Here is a 25544-nt window from a genome sequence, read left to right on the forward strand (position 1 = left end):
GAATAGTTTATAATATTTTTTGAAAGAAATATTAAAAATTAAATAAATAACAAATATTAAAAATTATATGATTCTACTTAAAAAAATATTAACGATCTTTATATGATTTTCATGTATTTACCTAAACTATTAATATTGTATATTCTCTTTATGAAACAATTTTCATAAAAATATTTTTTTACAATCTACAATCGCAATAATCTATTCTATTTTCATTTAAATGTAATATACACATATATGATATAATTATATAATAATTATAATTAATCATTTTACGAATATTTTATGTATTTATTGCATATATTTCAAATATCTCAAAAATAATTAAAAATTGCATTTTATTGTAATGATAATTATTATAACTATAATTTTCTGATAATTAATCATGTTTATTATTTTATTTGTCGAGAATAAAGATTTCTAATCGCTTAATATATTAATTTTATATTTTATTTTTGCAAGAATTTATCTTGGAATATTCAAATTTGCTATGAATACTGACAAATTTGATCAATCCATTATATATTTAGATAATTGTTTTAATATGTTTATATAGATATTCGTAGGTCACCTCTTGATAGATTCTAAAAATAAAAATAAATACAAGAGTTGATATATAAAAGTATTAATATTTATTAAATTATAAATTTGTATTAAATAAAACAAAAAATGGAAACAAAAGCGTGGCATATGACCAAGATGAAAAAAGTTTCATTATTTGAGGAATAATTTTATTTAAATTCCATTTCTTTAATCGTATTAAAACATTTTTTTTACAGAACTTCATTATTCTACAAAAATATTTACAATTTAATAAATAAATAAATTCTCAAATAAATCTAAATCAATTTTTATTTGCTTTGGTTTCTACAATCGATTTTCTAAGTCATTTCTGTGATTTTATATTGTACACATTGTTATAGATGTATATGAATAGACAAAATTTAATTGTAGCAATTATTTTTATTAATATTTCGAATATAATAAATTTAAAATAATCTAGACTATAACTATTACAATTCTTGAGACATAAGTTTTCGATTAATCAATTATCGTATGTCTAATTCATTATTTTATTAATTAAAATATAATTATAAAATATAATTAATTAAGAGAATTTAATCATTAGGAAAAAAATTTATACTTATTATTCTATTTTTAATTTTTTTAATTATATTATTTCAATATTTTATTATTAATATATTATTTCAAGATTTTTAATTTAAAAATTTGAGAAAAGGAAAATAAATAAAATATATATATATATATATATATAAATATATATAATAATAAATAAAATATCATTAAATTCTAAAATAATTTTAATGAATTTTATTTATTATATAAATTACAAATTTAAAAATAAAATCATTTGAAACATTATTTTTGATCATTCTAAGAAGTATAATGAAATTAATTAAAACATGATAAATAAAAAAAAATAAAAAGTAATTCCAAATAAAAATAAATTAAAAGATTTTAACAATCTTTTATATCAATGAAACATATGAGAATATAAATATTTTTATATTGATATCGCAAGATATGAAATGTTTTTATTTTAGAATTAAATTTTATCGCTGGGTTTAATAATTTCAAATTTTATCAAAGGGTTTAAAAATAAAGTGGTAGCCATAAAATAATTTTTTGAAAAGATACAAAAATAAATATTGTAAATACCTCATATTTTGATATAATTTGTTGTCTGATCGAGCTTAACAAACAATATTAATTCTTATTATTTATAAAAAAATTATAATTATATAGCAAATAAAATCATTTTTAACTTTTTTTGTTTACAAAAAATAAACTTTTATTGAAGTCTATTAAAGTATTAGATATTGCGCTTTATTAAATCTTATGCTGATTGATTGAAAAAGATAAATATATCTGTTATTTTTATAATAAATTCTGTAGATATTTTTGCATCAATCACAGAACAATTGAATAAATCGTCTTATTAAAGCGAAGATGCTTCCTTTTTTTTATAACCAATATTATGTAATTTGCAAAACTATTCATTTATCGTGCGTTTCGATCTATTTCGTTATAAATAAATTTGAAACTGAACATTTATTATAAAAACTATATGAATAATTATAATAAATAATAATTGTGATAAATAATTGTAATAAAAATGAATTTAAAAGTTATATTGTTCTTTGAAAAAACAATTATTATTATGTGATATTCTATTTTTCTTCAATAAATCTGGTGTTATAAAAATTTGATTTGAACATTATTACAAAAAAGAAATTGAATAATAATATTTTATTATATTTCAATTATTTTTGAAAATTTAAATTTTATTAACTTCTTAGATTAAATACTTCATCATGTATCGATTCCTCTGATTCTGATTTGAATCTATGGTTCAGTTCTTGATTGCAGGATTTTATATATTTTTAGTTTTATGTTATATTATTCTATGATTTTTATATTTTTAATATTGAAAATTTTATAATTTAAATATTGAATTTTAAAATATTTATATAATATTTTAAAAATAAATTTATAATTATAATGACAATAGCTAATACATTTATATAATTATAATTATTATTATATATTTATTATTATTATAATTTTAATTGAATTTCAAAATTTTGTTTCATAAATTTTATTAATAATTACTAAATAAAATGAATAAATCAAATTATAAAATATTATGAAATAAGTTAGAAAAATAACTAAATAAATCAAGTTTGATATTATATATTTAAAAAAATTATTATCGTTAAAATAATATTCACTTTTAAAAATGATCGTCGTACTTTTAAAAATGTATAAAGTAAAGAAATTAAATTACAAACAAAATTTTAATAAGTGAAAAATTTTAATAAGTAAAAGTTTAACAATAAATCAATTAAATATATTCGGGAGCACTTATTATTCAGGAGAATAAACAGCTTATTCGGAGAAATTTCTCATGTAGAAATTCTTTTCTGTTATTATCGCTCGCAGACCTCTATTAAGCCTAAACAAAGAATGATATTATCTGAGAGAAAACTGTCATTTTTGAAAATTTAGTCAATATTTATAATTGTAAATTTTTGATATACTTCAACATGAGAATTTAAAACATATGCTAGATATGATTAACTCAATTAACATTCTAGTTTGAGAAAATTTATAATAAAGATATGTTGATCAATTCCTAATTATTAGCATTTTGATATCTTTGTATACAGATCACCAGTCCAATTCGAAGAATTTTCTTTTAACTTAGGAACGTTCCAAGTCAGCACTAACTGTGATTGATTATTATAGTACTCTATTAGAAAACTGTAATTCTTCCAATTGAAGGGATTTTCTGAAGACATGGTAAAGAAAATCTCATTGTGAATAAAATGTGTTTGAACACAATTATTTATTGTGATTTGAAATCTAGAATCTAATTATCGCTCATTGTGAACATATCGTAGTCAATAAATAGTTTTTTTGCAATTACACGTGATCTGACCACCTATTTTGACATTGTGAGAGACCGAATTCTCTTATAAATATGTGTACTTATAATCACAGTCCAATACTTATCATGAAGAAAATACATCAATAGTCATAAATACCAGTTTGTTCACACAAACTGGTATTTTGTGCCTTAGTCGAAAAAACATTCGATGTATCCATAACAATTCACCATCACTATTATATTATTTATTACTATTATATATTAATTATGTTATTATTGTGGGCGTGAACAAAATGACATTAAAAATTATTAAATATTTAAAACAATTTCATTTCGCGATAATTTAATAAAATAAAAGTGAAGCAAACAAACCAGGAACAGGAAAAATGCTTAGTTATTATTTATATAATAGTTATTTTATAATTAAAAAAATTTTTATAATTAATATATTTATTATATATTATATATTATATAATTTTATAATTTTTATAATTAAAAAAAAAAGATCATAAAAGATAAATATAATCGAACGCTTTAATTGTAATTTCAAATATAATACATCTTCTTTCGAAAGTGAAAATTATTTAGTAAAATTATAAATAAATTTATTAATTTCCTTAATTGCGGAAATACAAAATATAAAAAATTTTTATTTTATTATAATATTAGAAGATATTAAATAAATTCAACACATATAATTACTAGAAGAAGTTGTAAAATAAGAAATTTGGTTCGACGATTAACTTTCCTCTAGTTTTCTGCTTGTTTCTTCCATTAATGGAAATTGTAAATTTTCTAAAAATTTTATTCATTCGTTTTTGCATCCGTTTTTTGTGTTTAATTTATATTATATTATGAATTTAGATTGATGAATTTATTAATTTTCCTAATTTTCACATTATTATATTTATTATCATATATAAGATATCTTTATAAGATATCATATATAAGATATCTTATAAGATATATACAATAATTTTTCTATAATTTTTAATTATATAACTCATGAAAATTTAGTCAAAAAAAAAACAAAAATTTTTTCATTTAAAGTTTTGAGAATATTAAATTTGAAAATTTTTCAAATATGAATTAGATTATCTATTCCAATTAGATACAAATTATTGATAGATTATTATGTAAAAATAAGCAAAAAATTTAGAAGGATAAAATTAAAAAAAGAATAAAATATGTCTTAAATTTTTTTTTTAAGAAAATTAAATAATTGAACATGTGCAAAAAGAAATTGTAAGATGAAGAAAATGATGAATTTTGAAAATCAATTTTTTGAAAATTAATTTTTAAATAAAAAAAATTTATTTTGAATTTTTATTTTATATTTTTATATTTTGAACTTGATTCAGAAAGAAATCTACAATTATAATCATACATAATAATATAGATAATAGTATACTATTAAAAAACAATATAAATATTTGAGATATGTTAAGATATATCAATGAATTATATAATTGGATCACAAGAAGAATGTGTAGAATTTTTTTTATATAAATATTTGTTATGTGAACATTCTATTATGTGACTTTTTTTATATGAACATTTTATTATATTTCCTATTTTATTATATCTTTGTTGTATTATATGTTCTGTTATATGAATATTTTATTATATGAACAATATATTTCCTATTGTATTATTTATTTGTTATGAATGTTATATAAACATTCTGTTATATAAATATTCTGTTATATGAATATTTTATTATATGAATAATACATTTCCTTATTTTTTATATAAAATATAAGCAAATTATTTTTTTTAAAATGAAATTTATTTATTAAAACAATGCCAATAATGAGAAGATATTCTATTTTATTTCGAGACATTTATTATTTTAGAAATAGGATGAATAAATAGAATAGTTTGAATTGCAAGAACAATGTAATATTACAATATTACTATATTATAAGTAATAATTGTATTAAAAATAAAAAATACTTTAATTTAAAAAAAAATTTATAAAAAATTTGATTTTTTGAATATTGATTTTATATTGTATTATATAGTTTTTTTGTGTAAAGTTATTTATAAATAAAATATATTTATATATAAAATGTAATTATTTGTTTCATTCTGTCTTAAATATTAAATAAGGCTTCATTCATTCTTCTATTATATAAAAGTTTTCTTATATGAATAATTATATTGTTCTTTAATTAATTTATATTAATGGATATTTCATTGTATACAATAATATTCAAAAATAAATTTTCATATTCTTATATATTTTTTTTTTAACAAAAATCAATATTTTATTTAATTAATTTATATATATTGTAGATTTATAAAATAATATGTAATTTAATAAAGTAAAACTAAAAAAATATGATATAAATATATATATATATAAAATATATATATAAATATGTAACATAAATATAAGTATAACTTATGGATGAATATGATAATGATAGGCATAATATATGAATGTATATCCAAAACAATACTAAATAAATACATTACAAAATTCTTCAAATATATATTTCGTTTTTACTTTAATTTTTATTTTAGTAATTTTTATTTTAATTATTATTACAATAATATTATTACAATAATAATCAAATTTGCAATTTATAAATTCAAATATGAAATTAATAAAAATTGAGTACATAGAACCCAAACATAAATTAGAAAATAATCATTTATTATTAAGCAATTATATTATATTTAATTATATTATATTATATATTTAAAAATTAAATAATCAAGAATTAGTAGAAATATTAATTATAAATACAGAAATAGAAAAGAAATTTATAAATCAATTAATTTTAAAGATACATCTATAAAATTGAGAGTATTTTGTTTGTAATAAGAGAAATAATAAAGTAAATGATATAAAGTAGCAACATAAGTGTACAATGTATACAAGTATATATCATATATATGTATATCATATACAAATGTATATGAATAACATATAAAGTGAAACAAAGAGAAAGATAATATAATAAGAAGATATTAAAAATAATATTAAAATATTTTATGGAATGATAATATAATATAATATAATTTTGCATTATTTTTTTTATAATAAAATATTCTAATTTTTATACTTTTATAATAATATATTTATAATATGTATTTATCCAAAAAGTTAATTATTAATATGCATTTGCATATTAATTGATAAATTACAATTTCTTGATATATGATCTTTGCTTTCTAATATTTTTTCACATAATTTATTCTGTTAAATACTTTCCCATTGTATTGTTTTTTTTTATGATACTATATATATTTCCTATATGTATTTTCTATACTTATATCAATAATCTTCTTTTTTACAGATATATTTTTAATATTTTTTTGTGAATTTATTATTATATGAATATGATGTATCTTTTTACTTTTGAAAAAAGTTGTCTATATATAATTCTTATGAAATTTTTTTCAGAATTTATTCTAGTTTTTCCTAAACTCATTATTCTAAACAGATATTAAAATGTGAAATTAGAAACTCATTTTCTTTATATATATATTTTATATATGTCATTAATAATCATCATTATTATACGTATTTACTAATTTAAAAATATATATAGAATGTCGAAAAATATGGAATATTCATTAGAGATTGAAATAATTTCAAATAATATTTTCCTTTGTAAAAATTTTCGTTCCGATTTTGAACGAGTTATTAGCAAAAAACACTAACCAAAGTGCATGCAGCACGTAGTTTAATCGAACTGCGATTTTGTAACATTTTGTGCAGACTATGAGCCATCGACCAAACATAAACAAGTCCAAATAATATATGTCAAAGAAAATATGTTAAATATAACAAATGTTTTTTTATCGATAAAAACTTATTTGTATTGTATATTTCTCATTTCTGAATATTCATGCCATCTTATATATGAATATTGAATATATATATATATATATATATATGTGGATATTCTTACATAATATAATATGAAGATTTTACATTCTTTCCATATAATAAAAGATTATAATATCAATAATAATGTAATATATATATATATATATTTATTAATTTTTTTAAAATAATATGTATAAAATTTAAAAGAACTATTTATTAAAAACATGCACAATTACAATATGATACACAAGACTGTTAAATATTATATTTTCCTTGAAATAAATAATGTAATAAAATCAATAAATAAATAATTGTATCATTGGATAAATATCTAGTACAAAATGCAAATTTTTTTAAGAAAAAAAACAATTCATTCATATGACTAAATAGCATGAATTAAAAAAAATAGATTATATATAATATATATAAAATTCTTGAAAAAATTTTTTCATAAAAAAATCTATTCACATATTACATATCTGAAAAAAAATATAATAAGAGATTAAATATTTTTTAAATATTAACTGCCATAATAAAGAAACGAATCAAAAAGTTATAAGTAATTAAATTAAAGAATAACAATATTTTATCCAATTGAATATATAAATTTTCCAAAATATTAAATTAACATGTTTAAAAAAAAATTGTTTATTAGAATAATGTTTTCATATTAGAAAAATTTAATATTTTTTTTAAAAATTTTTTAGAAATTTTTTTTAGAAATTTTAGAATGTTGCGAAATATAATAGTATCAAATAAAAACTCTTCTGGATTCGCAATATTTACACAAATTTTCATAAATCTATCATTATTCAGATTATTTGGAATTGAAATCGGAATCATTATAACTGAAATAATTATAATTGAATAAGTTTTAAAATCATTTACAATGAACATAATTTTTTACAATATCACAAATGAAAATCATATTATTTTCTATGATAATAAATGTAATCATTAATGATAAAATGAGAGAAAATGATATTATTATAAAAATCTTAGAAATTAACAAAGATAAAATAATCATCCTTTACTTCACATATATTTTTAATGAATAATTTTTAATTAATAAATCATACTTACTTTACATCATATATTCTTTTAATGAATAAGTAAAGTAATAAAACTAATTCTTTCATTAATATCATCAGAAATCATATAAAAAACTTCTTCTTTTTTATATATAAAAAATAATATAAATTTATAAATTTATAAAAAATTTATAAAGTCTACAATGTTAATAAAACAATTTTGTTTTATAATATATATTGGACATCTAAATAAAATTTCATAATAAAATGTTCATAATTACCTAACCTAAATACCTAGACAAAAACAATAAATAATACTATATAGAATTAGAATAGGTTATACTAAACTAAATTTCTATTTGATATTCAAATATTAATTTTTTAATATATGATATCCACAATTTCTGGATTACCATAAAATTCGTTTTCATAATAAGTAAATAAAACTTTTCAATATTAAAAATCAAATAAATCCTACACGATAAGGTGTGATGAAATGATAATAATTAAGAATTTAAAGATTTTTCATTTATAAAATTTTTAATAATTTATAAAATTAAAGCTAATATCAAGATATCCGAAAGATAATCGTGAATCAATATTTTTTCTCATATTGAGAGATATAATAATTTGAATCAGTGTTTTTTCTGATATTCAAAGATATAGAGAGATAAATATTTATTTTGAAGATATATCGATATCTATTTTTGATGTTTTATCATTTCAAGTTTAAAAGCAAGTTAAAAACAAGAATTAATTTTACAAATATATTTACTTTTTAATTTTATATAAAACAAGAATTAATTTTACAATTATACTTTTTAATTTTATTCTTTGCAGTATTTCAGTATTTTTTAATTTTCTTCTTTTTTTTAATATTTATTTGTCATAACTAATGATATTTAAGATAATTTTATTATTCAAATCAGATGATTCGGAAAGAATTATAACCCAATTTTGATGAAAATAAATAATATTTTAGTCAGAATTGAATCAGAGAATTGAAAAAAAATTATTTATTAAATATTAGTTAAGTTTAAACGAAATGAGATTAAAGCTTCAAACAAGTCTCTATTTTGCTTTGTTTTCTTCTTTGTTTTATCTAATGAAAACTTCAATTACTTCAATTATTAATTTAATAAATAAACCTCAATTGATGTTTTTGTAGATCAATTTTTGCTTATTTTGATCTTTAAAATCAATTCTTCAAAGTATATATTCTTACGAATATATTAATATCTTATATATATAGTTTAAATTTCTTTATTCTTCTATTTACATTATATTATATTGTATTATATTATTATATATTATTTTTTTGTATAATGGTGATTATTTTATATATTATGACAAACATAAATATATTATCTTTTGTATTTTCTTATATTAAAATGGCTAAGTCAAATGATTTTATTATTTTTAATGAAATATATAGAATCTATATTAGCAATTAATAATTAATAATTAATATGTAATTGAAAAATTTGAAAATAAAAAATAATTTTATTATACTATTATAAAAAAAAAATTAAATACTTAATATTATTATATAAAATTTTAAATAACAATAAAAATAAATGTGTTTAAAAAATATGAAAAATAATAATAATATAATAAATTAATTTTAAAACTTATAAATATAAAATTACTATTTAATATTCTTTATCTTAAATTAATAAAATCTATCATTGTTTAATTGATAAGTCTTTAAAAAATCATAAAAATCGTAAAAATAGAAAAAAAAATTAGATTTCATATCAGAATATAAACATATATTAAAGATTCGATAATGTAAAAAATAAAAATCGTTAGAAAATTATGTAATTATTAATTACTAATTAATTATGTAATTATAATTAAATTATAATTATTTAATAGATCAAATTCTTAAATTAAATATCTTAAATTAAATTATCTTTGTTGAATACTTATTTAAGATTTATAAAAATGCCAAAAAATATTCAAGTAATAAACACATAATTCTTGAAGATTTTCTAGCTTTATATGAATTCATAAAATGTTTTGATAAGTTTAAATATTAAATATTTATTGCTATTTAGATTAGCTAGACAAAGAATTTAAAATTACTTGATGCACGCATGCTTACGTGAACGCAAGAGAAAGTAACTAATATATATATATATATGAAACACTTGCTTCCAACTTATACACCTTGTTTTGGAGAGACTTGCTGCTTTTTCCTAGTAAAAATTGGAAAATTTTTGATATTTTTTTTTGTAATTTTTTCGTATTAATTTAATTTAATTCTGTTTCTTTCGATTTTTTCAATATTTTTTTTTTATTTTTTCTTTATAATTTATAAGATTAAAAATTAAATACAAGATGATATAGAAATTGTATAGTATGATTTTAAATTATTTTTAATTTAATATCGTAAATTATTATTATTATTTTTTATATTTTATATTTTAATAATTAAATATAATAAAATATTTAAAAATTAATATATATTATTATTATTTTATTTTTATTGTTATTTATTATTAATAATAAAACAATTATTATTCTTATTATTATTTTGTTAGTATTATTTATATTATAACTTATTTATTATATATTTAAATATTATTTAGTATGCAAAAAAATAATATTTTTCTACAAATATTGGTGTTAAAAAATCAAATTTATCCAATTCCATTAGCCAATATTCTGTATATTAAAAATATAATCCGAAGAAAACTGAAAAAAGAAATATCTATTAGATATATATATTTTTTTATATATTATATATTATATTTTATATAATATTTTTGTGTATTATTATATGTATGTATATATATATATATATATATATATATATATATATATATATATATTGTTTATTAATTCTTTAATCTTTTATTATAAGAAATTAATTTTTATTATATCATATTTCATATAAGAAAAAATAATAAAAAAATTGCTTTTTAAATAATTTTTAAAAAAATTTAAGAGAAAGATAATTTATGCTAGGTAACTGACTGATCATTTTACCGTTTTCAATATCAAAATGGAAGATTGATTAGATTAAAATATCTATTAATTTTATTCTTAATTATTGTAGTTTGGCTGAGTTGTATTAATTTTTTATTGTAAATGTAATTTTTTTTTATTTTTTTTTCATTTTATATTTAATATTATTGTAATGAAAAAATAATAAAAATGTGTAATTGAATGTTAATTTTGAAAAAATATAATATAATATATGAAATGTGTGAAAGGAAATTATATATTTCAATTTGAATTGATTTGTGTTAATTATATATATATATTTTTTACATTAATATATATTATATTAATTCGATAATCTTATATTTTGTTTTGTTTTTAATAATATGTTATTGTAATGTTGATATGTGATATGTGTGTTGTAATATTATTGTAATATAATAACTTTAATGTTAGATTAAATTAATAGAATCAATATAAATTCAAATTTATTCTAAATCAATAATAAAATAATAAAACAAATATAAAAATTAATATATAAGAATGTCAATTGATGACTTAATTATTAAGTCTTCTTTTCATCTAACTGAACTTGTTGTTAAATACTTAAAATAGCTCTATCTTCAAACTATCTCTATCTTGTTTCATTAACGCAAATTTGTAAAAATTGTTTACAACTGATTAAATAAGATTTAACATATATTTTTATGTTTATTTTTCTCCAGAATAATTTTTTAAAGATTTCTTATGAATATAGTAATTATACATAAACACAATAATTTTTTTTTTTTAAGATAAGGAAAGAATTGTAGACTATCTATGAAAGTTAGTTTTCTACACTAGATTAACTTCACATATCAACATTTTTTTTCTTTTGAAATGGCAAATGAAAATAACATCTTTCTGTAATATATTTTGGAATCATATCGTTGATACCATTCGATATTTTGAAATGTTTATCACATGATTATCAATCTTAATTCTCGATATATTAAAAATTATATTTTAAAGTTGCTTTTTTATTTATTAATTAAATAAATGATTTTATTTTATTATGTATCTTTAATGTATTCAATGTAATAAATAACTCTAGTTTTGATATTTTTTTGTCGTATTTATTATCCAATGCTAAATGAAAATTTATTAATAATCAATATTACAACTCTATTAAAATTTTTTATTTATAAAAAAATTATAATATTCAATAAAAATACTTATAAAATTCAACTTATAACTGAAGTTAAATTAGAAAATGTCCGTTTAAAAATTTTTTCTCTTTTTTTAAATGTATTCTTGAATTAGAATTGAATTTTATACATTGTACTGTATATAAAAATATATGCAAATCAAATTTATATATAAAAAAAAAATTAATTGCTTTGCTTCAGATATTTATAAAAATAAAATTTGAATAAAAGATAAAAACAAAATAAATATTTTTTTATTAACTTAATGTGATAATAATGTAAATAATGATTAATAATATATATTTTATATTAAATATATATATATTAAATAGATTTACACATTTATATTTTAACACATGTATTTATTACATATTATTTATTGCATTATATGTATTGTATATATTTATTACATATTAATTAGAAATTTAATAATTAAATAATAAATAATGGGTAATTTTATGTTTCTTATAAATTAAATTTTCATATTTTTCTAAATTATCAAATTTTATTATTAAATTTTATATTAAATAATTTTTATTAAGTATTATTATCATTAATAATTATAATTTTTTAATTCTATTCTAATTCTATCTATCTAAATATTTTATTATAATTCAAAAGATATAACAAAATCGATAATGTACAATGCTTTCTATATATATTTTTTAATTGAAAATTTAATGTGTTTTCTATATATTTTATTGTTTACATCTCAATAAAAACATTAATATATATGTATATATGTATATATTAATATTATAACAATTATATATATATATATATATAATAATATATACATATAACAATAAATACATTTTATAAAATTCAAAATATTTAAACTATTCTCTAAATATATTTTTTATGTTAGAAATTTTAGATTAGACCAAAATATCTTAAACTATGAATTATAATTCTAAATAGAGACACGTAATTTAAGAAAAATTTTGATAATTGATAATTTAATTTCTTATACAAAAATAAACAAGCATATCAAGAACAAATTTATTTTTGTTTTAATAAATCATAATAACTAATAAAATTATAATAAATAATAAATAATAAAAGTATAATAAACAATTATTGAATTAAATTTCTTTGATTTATTATTAGTTAATGTTTTACTTGTACATTTATTTTATGTTTTTTATATGTAATACATTTGGAATATATATAATTTATTATAATACATTCACATAATCTTTCCTTATATAATTTTCATTATTTTTACTTTATTTTTATTTTTATCATCAAAAAAAAATAAATCAATGTACTACAATCATAATTTATTACATTTTTATTTCGCTTAACAGAAATTTTTTGATATTAAATGTGATTAAAATTAATTATAATTATTGCATCTAATAATAATATTATTTATAATTATTATATATAATAATAATAATAATTTAAATTGATAACGAAGCAAGCAATTATCGAATATATGTAGGTATGACATATGTAAGTATGACAAGAACACAACATTCGAAGATGATTTACAAGAAAACAAAATACTTTTATATAGTAAATGATAACTACATCACATACATATATTTAATAATAAATTTATAATTTGTATTTATAATTTGTAACTTTTTAAGACAAATTTTTTATTAATTTTTATATTTTTTATTTTGTTACATTTAACTATTGTTAAATTTCTGTTCGATACATATAAGAAATTCTATTTCAGACTAAATTCATATTTCAGAATAAATTGATATATATACCCACAATTTGTATAATGATGTTTGTATATCTACTATTCAAAATTATTTAATATATTTTCGAAACTTCCTGTTGATCAATGTTCTCAAAAACTTTTGGCCAGCAACCAATCATATTATGGGTACTATTTAAATGTACGTTCGGGCACGTGCTGCGAATTTAAATCATCATAGAATGGAAATTGGAATCATGATACGAATGATTAATGATTTTGATGTTCTTTTATCCGATAATGTCAGCATGATCCAGTTCAATGATATAGTTATCAGTGTTATTTGATAACAAATATGCAACAAAATGTTCGTTATTGAAATGAATATATCAATAATATAATAATGCTAATAAAAGATTATTTGTTATTTGTTTTTTATAATTTTTTATCATATTATGTTCAAATTCAATAATTTAATTTAATTTAATTGGATAATTAGATAAAAATATTTTTTCTTAAAAATTTAAACTACAGAACGTTTGATTTGAATTTATTAATAATTAAATTAATAAAGCATTATAAAAATATCTATATAAAATATTGTCGATCATAATATAAAAAAAAATTAAGAAAAGTTAGTTTTCATAATTAAATTTAATTAAATTTTATAATTGAAAATTTAGTTTGAATAATAGATAATTTACTGTTATTTTGTTTTATAATGATATGTACTCATTACTATAATTATTATTTCATTATATTATATTTTATATAATATTTAAAAAATTATATATCTATAACCAACTTCGCAAATTATTGCATCAATTTACTTGATAATGAATTGATCTTTTAAATTGCTGGTATATTTTCGATTTTCAAAATTTTTTGAAATTGTCATCAGACTGACATAGTATTGCTATTTGTAAATGAATGATTGATAATATGTACTTTTGTATGAATTTAAAAAAGACATGTGGACTATGTCTTAACATATAAATCCATTTCAAAGTAAAATTCTCGTAAGTTTCTGTCGATAGTATTTCTTGCAAGTTGATACTAAATTGAGAATGGCTGTACGAGAGTAACTTTCACTCTGAACACAATATAAAAAATACTTTCAAGGGCAATTCCAAAGAATTTCGTATTATATTCATATCATTAAATAAATAAATAATTTACAAAATAAAAATTCAATTATATTATATTAATTTATATTTAATAATAAATTTATAACTTTTTAACAAGACAAATTTTTTATTAATTTTTGTATTTTTTATTTTATTGTTACATTTAACTTTTTTATTTTATTGTTAAATTTAATTCTCAATTAGTATGATCTTATAAATAAATAAAAACAAATCAAACTTATTTGAATTTTCATTTCTTTTGTAAGGAAGTTCAGAAAAATGTAATAAATAGAAGAAAATATATATAAGATATAATATAAAAGATTTTATTCGCTTCATAATTCAAAGTTAACATTTATTAATTTATTTTATCGATATTTTATCGATATTATATTTATTAAAAAAATTTAAGTATCTTTTTTAAGGTATTTATCAATCAAAAAGTAAATAGAAAATTGATAAAATAGGTATTATAAAATTGTTAAAGATACTGTTACTAAAATTATTAAAAATTATTATTCGGATTTGACTTTAACGACTTATATTTTTATTAATTATCTTATTACTTCCTTAATTAATTAAAAGAAATGAATTTAAATTTATAAAAATTTATGTATAAATATTTATGTATAAATGTTTTGTTTAATTATTTTATTAATTTAATTTTAATTTTTTCAAGTAAAATTATATTTTTAATTAATGTATGAGATTGAATAATTTATTGTAGAAAAGTTATTTGATATTTTAATTAGTAGTGGAGACATTTTAAATGAGGTAAAACATAATTTGTACATTTTATTTATAATATTATATTAATATTATTATTGTTAAGTTTAAAAGGTTTTTTTTGATAATAAAATAAATGATTATAAAATAATTGAATTGATGTTTATAAATTATATACATATTTAATAAATATAAAAATACACAATTCATATTTTAACATTCAAAATTTACTTTCAATTTTGAGTTATTTTAAGATTATTTATGAATATTATTATAATTGGCCTTTCAATGACCAATGTTATATAATTTTTATATATATGTTCAAAAAACACGTGAAAGTTAAGAAATTTTATTAGTTTAAAATTATATCTTCAAATTGTATAAAATATATTTTTTACTATTTAAAATGAAAGATCTGAAAATTAATGAAATTCTTTTTTATTTTTTGTATTTTTTGATGTATTAAATTTCAAAATGATTCAAATTTATGATTCAAATAATTTCTTATGCAAAAAACATTTGTCATCAAACATTGTTTCAATTATATAGAAAAAAATTCTAAAAGAAGACATTAATCAATCGATCATCAAGCATTGATTATTACTTTCACATTCACCAGTATATACTCGGTATTTCACTAGTCAACAAGTACAATTACTTAAACGAATTTTTTTATTCACTACGTAATGCGGAAATAGTTCTATCTTTATTGCAATCTTGATACTCGAATTTTATTATTTATTTCTCTGTTACTTTTTTGAAGTATCACTAATAATAAAACTATTATTGTTTATATTCACAATTGTGAATTAAAAAAATTTTTATTGGTAACTTTAAAAAAATTAGCATATTTTTTTAAATAATAAATATTACAAATATAATAATATATATTCATGGTAAAATGGAAGAGTTCAGAGAAAAAATAAGAAAAATACCATAAATAAAATTAAAAACAAATATAATATTCATATTTAATAAATTATATTTATTTTTAAATAAAATATTTATTTAAAAATATATATAAATATATATCAGAAAATTTTATTCTAGATTTTTTTAATCTTTATGAATAAGTATAGTAATATATTTAATATATAATTTATTTAACTTTCAGGAACTGAATATTTTTTTATTATAATTAATTATAATTAATTTTATTTTCTTTCTCTCTTTCTTTTTGCTCACTTTCTTTCTTTTCCTTTTTTTTTCACGTATATATATTTATATATTTCTACAATTGTAATAATTGTTGCGTTTCTTAACAATAAAAATTATTTTATTTCTGATTAATAGCATCTACGTATTATTGATATGTATTATGATTATTTATTATTGATATTTAACTTCTTAAGTGAAATTCTTAAGAGATTTTTTCTGCTTAAAATAATTGCATTTGAAATAAAGAAATAAAAGAGAATAATACAAATAAAAGAGAAAAATTGAAAAAGAAGATAATATTTTCTTAAAGCAAAGAAAATATAATTTATACATATTTATACATATTTTCGAAAATAACATAATTTACAAAATTATAATTTTATATATTATTTTATTGTATATTTTTCAGTACAGAATACATTTTAAAATTGTCATGATGCATTATATCGTAATATACAATACGTTTTGCTTATATGACAAAATATTTCATCGTATCATTTAAAAGATTAAAATAAATTGTAACTCAAAAATCATTCTTAGAGATATAATAGAGACTATATAATTTTTATTAAATATTTTTATTTATTAAATTTATCTTCTATTAATTATCCTATTTTACTAATTATTATTTATTAATTGATTATTGATGACGAAAAATATATATAAAAGTTATATAAATTAAATATGTTAATTATTATTACATCATTTTATTGAAGTATAATCAAATTTCATCACACTTTACGATGTTTGATTAAACATAATAATAAAATTTAAATTAATGTATTTTATTTTTTTTAAGATAATATTTTATTTAATAAAAATATACGCATTAATTTTAGTTAATGAATAATTAATTATTTAATATTATATAAATATTCATATATTATCACGTATCTTTTGTGATTCTTGTTTTATTACTATTTGCTTTCTATTTTTTTTTTGTAAAGCTGTTATAATATTTTATGGTTGTACAATTTAAAAAATCGGACATATAAGAAAAAATTAGTCGATCAGTGCAGTTCAACTCAACTGTAAAGAAATAGAAAAAATTATATAAAAAAAAACAGCAAAGATAGAAGAATAAAGCAAAATAAATTTGTTCTTATTTCTACTTAAAATAATTATAGAAAAAAGAATACTATAAAAAAAAAGTTCTTTTATTTAGAGATAAAAGATTTTTTATGTAGCTTCGAATTCTATATATATATAAATAAATACAATAATGCAAAAATAATTATTAAAATTAGGAAATACTTTATATAAATTATATAGTGAATTAAAAAAAATCTATTGTTTAAATATTTGAAAAAATAAGCTATGAATAAAAGATTATAAAAAATCTAAATTTAAATTTGAGAAAAAATATATAAATTTATTATAAAACTGAAAAAATATATATGAATGTTATTGCAAGCACTTATTCGCGAGATTTATAAACAGCTTATTCAGAGAACTTTTTCATATAAAAATCTTTTTGTTTTTACCGCGCGTGGATCTCTATTAAGCTTAAACAAAGATGTTATCTGAGAAGATTGTCTTTGAGAATTTAGCCAACATTTATAATTATATATTTCTGACGTATTTAGACCAGCCGAACCGATCCTAACGGTAATATATTCTATATATTCTAGATCCGGCTGATTCAAAAGCAAATAACATTATTCTGATTCGAAGAACCTATAAAAGAGATGCACCGATCGGTTCCAATTTATCGTGAAATTTTTTTATATAGATCATCATCCAAGCGAAGAATTTTCTCGAATTTGATCGGTATCACGAACCAGGCACCAGCTGCGATATTATTGGTTATTGGCATGATACACCGGGAAACTGTGACTCTCCTAATTGAATCAAGAAGAGATTTTTCTGAGGGCACGAGCTTCACTTGCAAATAGAGTCTCATGATGATTACGTTGTAGTTTAACCACCGAGTACAACAATTAGATAGTTTGTGAACACATCATGCTCTAATCGTCCGACGCGATTATCTTCTGTGACATTATGAGATCCTGCTAATAGACACGCGCTTCGCACGAGTAACCACTCATAATCCACTCATCTTTAGAAGAATTTTTTGCGAATCTGTCGAAAGGCATTCGGCTAACATTGAACTATTAGTTTATATCCTCTAAACCATACAATAGAATACTATTATTATAGATATATAAAAATAGATGTATAAAAAATAAAGCATATAGAATACAAAACATATAAACAAAAATTTAATTTAGTTAATTCTATTTATATAATTTACATAATTAAAGAAAAATATATTTGAAGAAATAATAAAGAAATGTTCGATCTAAATATGATACAGGATTTAGGAATTTAAAAAAAATGTTTATAAATTTAAAATAAGCAAAAATTAAAATCTAAAAAGTCGAAAATTAAATTTTTGATATAATACAATATAATCAGTGATTATAATATAGTTAATAGATATGATCACAATGATAATAATTAAATATTACTATATCAAATTTTTTTTTAATAAAATAATTGCAAATATCTAAGAAATAATAGAAAAATTTAATTAATAGAAATATTTAATAAATGTTATTCGAATAAAGTTTTTTTGAACTAGAAATATTCGTATTGAATGTTTTTTATTTATGATTAGTTATTACTACTAATAATTATGTACATTATCTATATATAATTTTTAACTATTATTTTATATCTAATATTTCTAATTAGGAATAAGGATAATTAAATAATTAAAATATTACTAATGAATGAATATTAATATTATAACTATGAATGAATATTATTTGACAGCAACTTTTTCATGATATAATATAAAAAAAAATTGTCAATTTTGAGATATTTATAAAATGAATTCAAATTAATTTATATTATAAAAATTCACAATTCAAAATAAAATTCTTTTGAATTTAATAAACGAGACATGAAAAAAAAATATTTTATTAGATATTTTAAAAAACTAAAAAATTAATTAAATTAAACATAATTTCTATCTATGATAGAAAGCACAAAAATTTCATTACTAAACTGCTCATATTTTTTTTAAATGAATATGATGAAACGTTTGCACATATAATATATCTATTATTTTTAACTTAAAATTTAAATTTCAATGTTTATCCATTTTTAATTAAAATTCTGATAAAATTTGAAGATTTTTTACTGTGTTATAAATCAAATAGAAAATGAAATTAATATGTGTTTCAACTTATCGTACAATATAATTAATGAATATAAAGAGAGCTGCTTTTTTATAATGCAGATTTTATAATACAACGAAATAGATTTTGAAAAAAGAATCATATATAGTTGGATTATTCAAATTGAATTATAAGACAATTTTTTTCCATAACAAATGGTTAAGATATTAATAATCTTGTGTAAAAATTTGCATATTTCCAAATGATTTTATGGAAAAATTATTATTTTTAACAATTATTGTATAACATATAATATATAAAATTATAATATATATATATAATTTTTTTACGAAATTAATGACATGTAATNATTAATATTAGATTAATATGTAAATTCTGCCAAATAAAATTATGTTATAATTTGCTTTCTTAGTATTAAAAAAATATTGATTTCATTTTTGTTATAGTTCAATGATACAACAGACTTCTTTTTCCTAAATAAAAAAAAAGAGTTTCTCAATAATTTTTCTAAAATGATATTAATTTTTTGTTATTAAGATAATTTCTTGTCAAACTCATTAATACTTATTATTCTTTTTAGCAAAAAAATTTATTTCAAAGAAAAATTCTGAAGAATGAAAAAAAGCTAAGAAAGAAAGAAAAGTGAAAAATTAGAATGTTATTTTATTAAATATTAAATTAAATTTTATTAAATACTTGAAAAATTATTTTTAAAAAACTTAAATCTAAAAAAAATCCAAAAAAGAACATTTTGATTATTTATAAAATAATAATATTCTCATTTTTTCTCATCTTTTTTTCCTTTTTTTAAAATATCTCTTCGAAACAAATTCCTCGCTATAATTCTATAACTATAACTATAATTCTATATTCTATACATAATAAGAAAAAATAGTTTAAAATAAGTATTACTTTGTATGTATATCTTAATAACAAAAATTTAATATTATCTTCCATTTAAAATATTGGAAAATTTTCATTTTTACTATAATGATATCTTAAAAATATCTGTTAATATTTATTAATCTTAAAAAATTAATTAAAGATTTAATTATATATTATATTTTATATATTATATATTATATATTATATTTTATTATATATATATATATATGTATATGTATAAATAAATTCGATTTTTTTAATATAATGAAATCTAGTTTTTTAGATTTTGAAAAAATAATTTATTTATAACATATTATGTTGCAAATTCAATATCAAAATGAAAGACTTTTCATTTTAATTCTTGACAAATAAATTAAGAAAAAAAATGGATATTTACATTTTATTTACAAATTAATAGAAAATCTAAAAAAAAAAAAAAATAGAATTTCTATAAAAAAAGAATTTGAGTATTTATTTTCTTAATTAAATAATTATAATATTTATTTTCTTAATTAAATATAAATGTTTATATGCTAATTTCTATATTTAATAACTTATATATTTTTTGTTTTGATCTGATGAAATGTTTATAAATTAAATATAATACATATTATATATGTACTTTTTTATACATATTTTATATATATATATATATATGTATGTATTATATATAGATTTAATATAATACATATAGAATAGAATAAATTATTATTAATATAATAATATAATATATTTTATGAGAGAATAATTCATGATAACACAAAATATTTAGACATTTATTTGTATAACTTCGATTCCTATATCGAATTTATATTTATATTTATTTCTAAAATAATTATCTATGAAATGTATAATAAAAATACTTGCAATACTCATCATAAATTATGCAGATTATATGTTCCATGCAGTTTTTATTTATGTAGAAAAAAACAACAAATTCTATTCTATTTTCAATTATGAAAAAAATAAATAAAAAAAAAATTGATATATAAGTTACAAAAATATTTGATAATTATTATAATAGAACTTGATGCAAAATTTTTAAAAGTAAATATATATATATTTTACTGGAAAATCCATAATCATTGATAATAAAAAATAAAAGGGGAAAATTGAAAATTTATTTATAAAATATATACATTCTTTGCATTTAAAAAAATTTATATAATTTAACAATTAAAATAATATAATAAAATACGAGATTTCTAGTTTTTAGAATAAAAATTATGTGTTATCATTTTTTATTACTATTATCTCAATTTTATTGCAAATTATTTTGCTCAAAATGTAGATTAATTCATTTCTAAAAAATTTGTTCCATTCAAAATTTCTTGCACTGAATGACTCTCTATTATTTTGGATAACGAAAACTTTACTGTCTTTAAAATAAAGACAATTATACCGATTTTAATGACTTTGAAATATGTTGTCAAAATTATCATTCTAAACAATTTTTTTCTATATATGATATAGTTTTGCTTTAGTTTATATATTATATATATTATATAGATATTCGTAAAAAACTTTTATTAAACTTTGATTTATGATTGATAATAATAGATATATTATATTTTATTTTTTATAATAAATGTTGGGTATTTATATCATTCTATCATTCTATCATTTCAGAATAATACTTTTTCAGTACGAATGAGATGTTGACAAATATATACATACATATACATATGTCGAAAGTATTAAATTATATAATTAAAAAATTAAATCATAATATACAAGTATTTTATACAAGTATAAAAAATAACGTTTAGGATAAAGCTATCGAAGACACGGGATCGTGTACTTTAACGGCTATATTTACGTAATATTAAATATGCTTATATGCATGAGAGAAAAAGAAAGAGAAAGAGAAAGAGAGAGAGAGAGAGAGACAAAAACAGAGCCAATATTACAGAAAAAAGAAAAAAAAAGTGTATTTGAGAGTCAAAGTCAAACATAATGTAAAAAAATAAATGCAAAGCAAGTAATGCAAAGTCTTCAGTAAGTTATTACGATTTAATGTATATATTATTGTTTTAATATGTGTATATATATATATATATATATATATATATATAGGAGATTATAAAAAAATCATAAAAATAATTTTAAATAAAAAATCTATATTTTTGTAAAAATATTAATGATTTAGAATAAGAATATTATTATTAATAGAAATTAAATATACTTTTTTATATTTATTTTGAATTTAAAAAATTGTATATTTATTTATATATTTTTTCATTCACTCTTATTTATTATTTCTCTCTTTTATTTTTCATTTTTATTATCATTTAGATTAATCAATTATTTAAAAATAATTTATTTTTTATTTTTCATTTCATAAATGAAAAATAAATCCAAACTAAATAAAGATTTAAAAATTTACATACAAAAGTTGAATATATTTTTAATACATATAAATAAATAAATACCCTCTATATATCTATGTATAATATGTATAATTTATATTATTTTTAATGATTTTTTTGTTTATATTTCTATTTTTCATAATTAAAAAAAGTATGTTTAAATATTCTATATAAAAAATTAAAAAAAAATATATAAAATGAATGATATTGAATATAATATTTATTAATAATTATTTTATTAGAGATTTTTAAGTATCCAATTAAATAAATCTTAAATGTCAATTTTAATCAATAATCAATTCATTTATTTAATTAATTTATTTATCTAATAATGAATTTTTATTATTTGAGCAAGAAATCATAAATAGGAAAAACCATAATATAAATTCTGGTTATAAAAATTACTTATATTATTATAAGGATTCAAATAATTTTCATGGCAATAGTCAACAAAGTTGTAATAAATCTAACAATGAAAGTTACAAATATATTTTACTACTATTTTATTAGAAATATAATAGTAGAAATTTTTGTTTTTTTAGAGTTATTTTGTTCATCTAAAATTTGTTCAATGTTTTAAAGTTTTAATAATTTAGAAAATATTTCAAATTAATTAATATATTTTATTATATCATACATATATAAACAAAAAGTAATATACAAAAATAATGTATTCAAAAATAAATTTCTTTTTCTAAATATATATATATATACACATATATACATTATATATTATTTGTTATTAATTTTTTGTATAAATTTAAAAGTAAATATTAATAAATATTAATATTGTTAATATTGTAAGTAATAATAGAAATAAATAAAAATAATAAAATAAATTTTCAAATAAATAAAATATTTATATAATATATTTCATAAAAATAAAAAAAGTGTTTAAATGATCAATATTAGAAAATGATAACATTAAAATTTTTAATAATATTTTAAACATATCTCTACTCACATTTTTAATGTTTGTCTATCATGTCACAGTTTCACGTGGCCTTCGATTTCATAATGATCGACATGTATTATTAACTAGGAAATATTCGATTCTCCAATAGTTTCATATAATAGTTCATATAGCAATTTCATATAATCAATTATTGTTCATTAGAGATTGATCAATAATCAGCTTTTGTTTTTCATGAAATATAACAATGACAATCGTGAAATACTGAAAGACGAGAAATCGATTGATAACAAATAAAAAGATGCGACACGGAGAGAAACCGACACTCAACTGAACTCGACGAGCATATTCCATTCGAACGTTTCGAAATCTCTTGTCCACCACCTGGTTGATCGTTCTGCAAGGGGTGGGGACACAAGTTGGTTTGTATAGTGAGGATGATTGTAGCACTTAGATTGAAATTTCTCGACCTTGCTTGGAATTTGCTTCGAGGAAAGTGGGAAGGATGCAACGGTGAGAGCAGAATTGGAGGTATTTTACAATTGATGATAGATTTTATAAAGAAAATATTGCAAAGAAATAGTGGACATATTGTTATGTTATTAATTTTATTAATAACATTCTATTAAAGTTTAAATAAAACTTATTAATTTTTATAAATACAGAAATATAATATAGAAATATAATATTGGAAAAATTTATTTAAATATTATAGAAAAATTAAAATATTCATAAATTATATTACAGCACAAATTATAAAATTACAATCTTTAAATTACAAAAAATTTTTAAATGATTTTATATTTTATTTATTTATATTAATTTTATTATAACATTCGCATTTGCATTATAACATTCGAATCTATATTCACTCGATCGTTATATTTGTATAAATATAAATATAAAATTTATATTATGTATAACTAATTGTACAAGAAACTGATTATTATTTATAAAATTAATGTTATTTTTATTTTAGTTAGTAAACTTTTATATGTTAAGAGATATATTTTTAAAAGCAATAATTAGCGAATATTAGTTTATAGAATTAAAATATTTAATTATATTTTAAAAATAAAAAATTTCCTGAAGATGTACTTATCATTTAAAAAAAATATAAATTTTTTTATTAACAGTTTT

At 16.7% G+C, this 25544-nt stretch overlaps 1 protein-coding gene across 2 annotated transcripts in view; it reads right to left on the minus strand.

Moving 5' to 3' along the window:
• The window catches only part of LOC122714428 (pancreatic lipase-related protein 2-like), a 91654-nt gene extending 66961 nt beyond the window's left edge, over positions 1–24693 (minus strand). For both annotated transcript variants that reach the window (XM_043935746.1, XM_043935743.1), the window contains exon 1: positions 24456–24693. In XM_043935746.1, coding sequence (XP_043791681.1) covers positions 24456–24457 — 2 coding nt within the window. In that variant the 5' untranslated portion in view covers positions 24458–24693. The remainder of the gene's footprint in view (positions 1–24455) is intronic.
• Positions 24694–25544: the final 851 nt, after the last annotated feature.

The sequence above is a fragment of the Apis laboriosa genome, unplaced genomic scaffold (assembly GCF_014066325.1).
Source record: "Apis laboriosa isolate Shangri-la unplaced genomic scaffold, ASM1406632v1 scaffold30_cov140, whole genome shotgun sequence".
In the NCBI taxonomy this organism is placed as follows: domain Eukaryota; kingdom Metazoa; phylum Arthropoda; class Insecta; order Hymenoptera; family Apidae; genus Apis; species Apis laboriosa.